Source organism: Morone saxatilis, unplaced genomic scaffold (assembly GCF_004916995.1).
Source record: "Morone saxatilis isolate NCDOM2014 unplaced genomic scaffold, NCSU_SB_2.0 Contig19, whole genome shotgun sequence".
NCBI classification, from domain to species: Eukaryota; Metazoa; Chordata; class Actinopteri; family Moronidae; genus Morone; species Morone saxatilis.
In genome coordinates, this window is record NW_023339751.1 from 11,659,748 (window position 1) to 11,666,285 (window position 6,538).

General features: G+C 37.7%; 1 protein-coding gene across 3 annotated transcripts; it reads left to right on the top strand.

Moving 5' to 3' along the window:
- Positions 1 to 1,970: 1,970 nt before the first annotated feature.
- On the top strand, positions 1,971 to 4,635 carry cuedc2 (CUE domain containing 2). 3 transcript variants are annotated; one of them, XM_035664052.1, is made up of 9 exons: positions 1,971 to 2,084; positions 2,811 to 2,913; positions 3,009 to 3,152; positions 3,235 to 3,296; positions 3,516 to 3,649; positions 3,808 to 3,975; positions 4,077 to 4,141; positions 4,217 to 4,277; positions 4,371 to 4,635. In XM_035664052.1, the coding sequence occupies exons 2-9, from the start codon at positions 2,840 to 2,842 to the stop codon at positions 4,515 to 4,517; spliced, it is 855 nt and encodes a 284-aa protein (XP_035519945.1). In that variant the 5' UTR covers positions 1,971 to 2,084; positions 2,811 to 2,839; the 3' UTR covers positions 4,518 to 4,635. The 3 variants fall into 3 exon arrangements, with proteins under 3 accessions (XP_035519945.1, XP_035519946.1, XP_035519947.1); XM_035664053.1 differs by having other exon boundaries at positions 2,830 to 2,913; XM_035664054.1 differs by having other exon boundaries at positions 1,975 to 2,084; positions 2,833 to 2,913.
- Positions 4,636 to 6,538: the final 1,903 nt, after the last annotated feature.

Genomic DNA, 6,538 nt, shown 5'->3' on the forward strand with positions numbered 1-6,538 from the left:
TTACAGTTAAGAATTTGTTCGTGTGAAAAAGTGTGAGCAAATGTTGCCTGAAGCTTGAATCTGTACAATTTTAATGCCAGTGTGAACATAACGTGATAGTATTTTGATGCTACTGAATGTGTCACAGTCTATTAGAATGTGTTATATGGCTTGCAGGTTGCTCTCAGTGTCAGCTGTTAACACACACGAGAAAACCGAGATGCACTCCTTTGCAGTAGATTTTACACGCTCTGCCCTGATACCTCAGCCCCACCTGTCTAGCCATGAGCTCATGAGTTGAAACAGAGTTCAGCCAAGTTGAGAATTGTTCTTGCTTGTTTTATCAGTAGCTTGTACCATATTTCCTGATGAAATACTACAGCCGGCAAGAGATACTGCCAAGGGAGCAAGGAAACAATTGAATGGGCATTAATGATTTACAGGTACATATCTGCTATAATACCAACACAGGCGGAGGTAACTGAGAGCAGGATCTGATGACATCATTGATGTTGCCTCAGATAACACCTTGATCATCAACTATGTATGGATCTGGCAAAAGATATAAGATAATGTCTAAGTGAGAGTAGACTATTTACTGGCCCAATGTAGGCTAGACCAGTGTTCAAACGAGTCAGGAACCAAACATGGGTCACAGAAAGCTTCACACAAACGTGTTAGCTCTATACTTAACTGTAAAAGCCAGTTTTTCAGTGGGGCAGGAGAAAAAAATTAAATGTGATCATTTGTGAGACAAATGTTTGATGACAGCTGAAAGACATGAAAACGATTTTACAAAAAGTGTTTTATGGCTTTGACCAGTTGTGAGACACCACCTATAAGGAATGTACAGATATATTGCAAGACAGCTGATACAAATATGTGAAGATTCAAATCAGTGAAATTAAGAATCAATCGGTCTATCAATCGTGGTATCAAGGAACAAAGACAGTTTCATTTCACAAAAGGAAATATGCCTCAGAAATCTAAAAAAAATCTATAATTTCATTTTGTTAGAAAATAATCATTAGAAAAATGATACTGTGAGCCCTGTATCAAATTGTATTGAATCAATGTTATAAACCACCTATTAGAGAAGATGCAGCTTTCATGGGAAGCAGTAGAATTTATTATAGAATCATATTAATGCAGGTTCCTGCTTGTTCCTTGTTTTTGAGTCCTGCTTCACAGTTTAGAGTCACCAAAGCACAGAGAATGGGTCAATAGTTAACTGACATCTCCCTGAGATTTTTCTGTTGCGTCAAAACATCACACATAATGTTGTAAAGTCTCTAAAATATAATATGTTGCTGTATGTTCCCCTTAATGAATGCCTTTCAGGTATGCTGTGTGAAATAGATAAATAACAATGTTGTGACATATGAAATATTGTCGACAGAATAGTTAACTTCTATAATAAGGGTTAACCGTGTGATATGTAGCTGCATTTTTTAGGATTTTAGTTTGTATATTAAGGATAAAACTGAAAAAAGAAAGAAAATTGCTTTCAAGGCACTGTATGTACATGGTCTTGATAGCTCTCACAGTGCTTCGTCCATGTAATGTAGGGCAGCAACTAACAATTATTTTCTTTGTCAATTAATATTTAATTAATCAATTAATTGTTTTGCTCTATAAAATGCCCCAAACCCCCCAAAATATTCAGTTGGCAATTAACTTATATAACTTACAACAGAGAAATACAGTCCTTGCAATGGAGGAGTAGTAAGGAGGATGTAATGCTTTAGTGTCTTTCTCTATGGTGGGATTTTCTTTATTGTGACCATTTAAAATGTGAAAACAGTAAACACAAGGAGATTTAAACTAAAAATATTTTATACCTTCCACCGCCATTTTAAATCCACGTAAAACAATCAATCCAAACAAGTCTCACAGACAGAAATCATAAAATAATATTTTTATAAATAATATTGTTTTATAATTTAGCCAGGCTTGTTTACAGTCACCGGAAATGACGTGCCGATGTTTTGAATGTTGCGGGCTAACACGCATCACGGATAGAAAGCACTGCTCTGACCATCCTCCCCTGTTAACTTACATCTGGGGAAAACTCTGAGCTTCATGTCTCTATAATCTCTGTCACAGTAAGTTCAACCCAATTTAAAGTCTCTCCGATACAAATAACCGAGGCTGGTTTGGCGTTAACCGTTTGCTAGCAGTTAAATAACATTAACAAAAAATAAATAAATAAATAAATAAACGCTTGTTCGCTTACAAGCCTAGCTAACGGTGACGTTATTTCTGCATATGAAGGTTAATCTCGTTGATGAGTGAACACTGATAATGTTGAGAAAATGTGACGAATTACTTAAACACGAGTGTCCTGCAGCGGCTTAGCTAATGCTAGCGTATCCGTGGCGTTATTAATGAACCATTATGTTAGCTGATAACAAGCTAATGTCCGAGTAGCTGCAAATCTAACGCTGCAAACAACACTAGCACGGTTGTTATATTGCTGTAGCTGCGTGAGTTTGATGCAAAAGCGGTGTTTCTAGCATTACCTAGTAAGGTTACGTAGTAAATACATGAAGTACCTTTTTAATGTGAGTTATCGTTGCATCCTCACTTCTTTTTGCTGGAGTGAATCGTGAGGTTCATGTAGGTTGTGCGTAAAACATAAATATTGGCCACCACTACTGTAAAGATGCTGCAGCAAGCTTTCACAACCAAGCTTTCGTAAGAAATGCTTTTGTAACATTTACGTGTACGTCCGAGCTGATGGTGTACCATAACTGGTAACCTGGGTTTATTTAAGGTTTGCAGTCAACTTATTATAACTGCCTTAACCACCTGCTGTACCCCAACTCCAGTATTCCCTCTACTGCACAGTAGGAGAACAATGGACCTCCACAAAATCATCCACAGTGCGCTGCACGAATTTATTCAGAACTACATTCCTGATGCAGATCTCAGGTGAACTATTTTTTTAATTTTTGCATCCGCACAGCAATGTTAAGTTCAGTCAACCTTCACAGTAACTTCTTTTTTTTTTTAACCCTTCAATGCAGCACACTGGATGATGTTCTTCTGTCTTACATTACTGGCGTCCTGGAGGATCTTGGCTCCCAGCAGAGCGTCGAGGAGAACTTTGACATGGAGGTCTTTGCAGAGATGCTAGAAGCTTACATACCTGGTTTTGCTGAAATTGAGAGGTAAACATACATCTGTGAGAAACAAGGCCGGACAACATTCCTCTGTCATTTGTTATTACAAATGTGTATTTTCATTTTGCAGTGTCAAAGTCTGTGAAATGATGTTCAGCCTGGCTTCAAAACTAGCCAATGCTCGGACCTCAGGTAGTGCTTTAATCATTATTTCTAATACATTAAGTATTGTGGCAGTATTACCCTTTGCAAATTTTGTCTTAATTTGTTTTCATAATGTTGCCAGAAGAGTCACCCAAACAAACTAACTAAAGCTTTATTGGGCAGTGACGCTCATCTTAGATGGAGACCGTCAGCCTAACGTTTATGCTACAGTGTACTGATGTTACTTTGTTGTTGTTCCCTTTTTAGCTGACGAAGAAAATGGTGTGCCTAAGGCAAGGACAGATGAGATTTCACTGAAACTCACCACCCTGCTCAGTGAACCTCCCCCAGAAAAAGAAACACAGTGCCTTAAAACACAGACAGAGGGCGCCACCGCCAAGGTTATCATTTCAGCACACATCACCACATTATTTTCTCTTTCTTGGTGTGTTTGAATTTTTTAATTATTATTATTTAACTTGTGCTCATTGTGTGTTCTACTGTTGATATTGTTTACATTCCTCTAAATAAGAGTCAACATAAATGTGTATATGTCCAGCTACCAGTGTCTGAGTGGGAGGCCCAGGAGCAGCACCTGCTGGAGATGTTTCCCAAGTGTAGTCTGTCCGAGGCTCGCAGTGCCCTGTCTATTGCCAAAGGAGACATGGAGGAAGCTGTGCGCCTTATCATAGAGGGCGATGTCCAACTCAGCCCAACTCCTCTAAATGTGAGTCTCAGCTACACACATAAACATTGCCACGGTATTTCATGTCAGCCACTTCCTTGTGTATGTTAGCAGTCTGATAGGATAGTATCCTGTTACCTCAGGTAAACCATGGGAAGAGTATTTCCTCACTGGCAGACCAGAAACTTAAAGAGAGCATCCTCGAGAAGTGAGTAAGATTGCTATTATACTATGGAGAGCAGAACATCTCTGTTTCTGTGTTTCTGACTATGTTTCTCCATAGGTACATGCTGGTGGACAATGAGGACGATAACAAAACACACCGGCCTGTCCCCCCAAAAGATGTCAGCATCTGGTTATACTCCATATTCACAATGTATCTTTATCAGATCTGTTTCATGCAATAAAACTTACACTTTCTGGTGTGGTGTTTACAGGCTCCAAAGAAACTCGTTCGATACCACGGCAACCAGGTGGTAACCACAAAAGGGGAGCGATATCAACTTGTGAAGAAAGACGAGGCAGAGGACATGAAGAAGACGTATGTCAACCTCAAGCCTGCACGAAAGTACAGATTCCATTGATGACGAGCACAATACTGTGAGAGCAGCTACTGACAATATTGTTTACATTATTTTTAATTTATTAAGTTCATTTAGCCTGAATTTGTTAGATTTTTCCCAAGTAAAGGAAGATACTCGTTATTGTGTCAGTGGCTTATTTTAAATATTGTTACCATTATATGCCTTGGTTAAAACATTCATTTACAGTATTTCAGTTGCATCACTTCCTTCAGGAGCTTTGGAAAATTATGTGTGATATTTTGGTGGGGATGTTGTAACTTGTATTCTGTGTAACAGCCTAACCGATCTACTTTTTGCCATCTCAGCAGGTCTGATGTTGCACTAACATTATTGTCTTTTTGAACCTCTTAATCTTTTTATTTGTATTTCCTTTAACATAGTAGAATACAGATTCATAATTGTGACAGGAAGTTGTAGAGATGAATCACATTTCTGTAATTGAATCCTAGTGGTGCTGTAGAGTTTCTTCTGGACATTACAAATCTCTGCTTTTTTATGTACATATTACATCATGGATGCCAATTTCATTTAAATTTCTATTTTTACATCGGGCAGGAATACTGTGCTGTGAAAATGTTTGGCAAAGCCTTCTGTTTTGGACAATTTGTTGTGCGGCAAAAAGGTTTTCAAATGAAACTCTGTTGACATGAACATTACAGCAGGTAGCCACAGCGGTATGTGGCCTCCGAGGTTGGATGCCTGTGGTGTGCTACATTTGTCCGGGTTATACTACTTAGGATACACCCACAGCATTGTTTACTTACAAAGACTAGAGTGTGTAAAATACTGAATTTTAACTTAAGAATCTGGCCTGCATAACACAGTTTAACTGGATAACTTTGCTGGACAGATCTTTTTTGTTGTTGTTTTGTTTTGTTTTTGCTCAACCTGTGTTCCAGATTTGAGCAAATAACCCAAATAACTTTAAATAATGACGGAGGCTCTATGTTTTCAAGGTAGTTGAGTTCTACTTTGAATTGTCCTTTATAACAAGTTAATATTGAAGTCCACAAGAGGAAGACCATAGTCCTGATTGGTTTTAATTAGCCTGTCACACCCTTTTTAGGGCCAATAAAGAAAGGGTATGTGATACAAATGCTAAGTTTATACACTATGTCCAATCATGATGACCTTGCCATAAAGCCAACCATAAGTGAGATTTGATAACCTGTTGCTATGACATGACCCAAGAGACCTTTGGGTCATGAGCAGCCAAAGAGGAAATGTTAAATCTTTGTCTACTAACTAAGCTCTGATAAAACAAGGAGTGCACTGAGATTCCCAAAACCTAAATATCATTTTTATTACCCAACTGTAATAGAAATCTCTATAGTTCTCCATAAAGTCTTTGGTAATTAATTTTATAGCACAGCAAATACAATTCTCAAGGGGGGCCCAAACTATTACAGCACTATAATGTTTGGCATACTGAAGTGGAAGACTGTGGTTGCCCCCTAAATGTTGAGTGAAACATGCTGCTGGAGTACTTAATTTAAAAGGTAATTCCAGCAGCATTATCTTTATTTTTGATATTGATGTTTAGATTTGCAAAGTCTCACTTGTGGTCTGTGAGTTTCGCTTCGCTTGTCATTGTGGATTTTTATTATGACTGGATTCTTATTTGAATCTTGTTAGTTATATAATATTAGGATAAATGGGTTGGTCAGGTTTTTTTTTTTTTACTGGTATATACTGATGTTTATTACACTGTTGTTTATTTGTGTTCCCCTCTGCATCCATTTGGAGCAGCTATAAGCAATTGTTTTTGATTGGTGGCATAATATAGTTTTCCTGAGTGTAAACACAATCACGTGTTGAAAATATGTGTTGATACTGATACTCTTCATTATCAGCAGCAATGTTCTCTTTAATTACTATATGATGGTGTTAGGTAGAGAATCTGTTTAGTCACAACTGAGTTTTAAACCTGCGCTTTGAGAAACCGCTGACGCACAATTTATAGTAAATAAATACTAATTTTTCTAGATCATTCACACTGTATTCTTGGGATTATTCACTCA

What these genes read in the sequence shown, in the direction of transcription:
- cuedc2 (XM_035664052.1), top strand. Translation starts at nt 2,840, where the DNA reads ATGGACCTCCACAAAATCATCCACAGTGCGCTGCACGAATTTATTCAG. An exon ending in CAGAGGGCGCCACCGCCAAG is followed by an intron (nt 3,650 to 3,807) that starts GTTATCATTTCA and finishes GTATATGTCCAG; the next exon opens with CTACCAGTGTCTGAGTGGGA. An exon ending in GGCCTGTCCCCCCAAAAGAT is followed by an intron (nt 4,278 to 4,370) that starts GTCAGCATCTGG and finishes TGGTGTTTACAG; the next exon opens with GCTCCAAAGAAACTCGTTCG.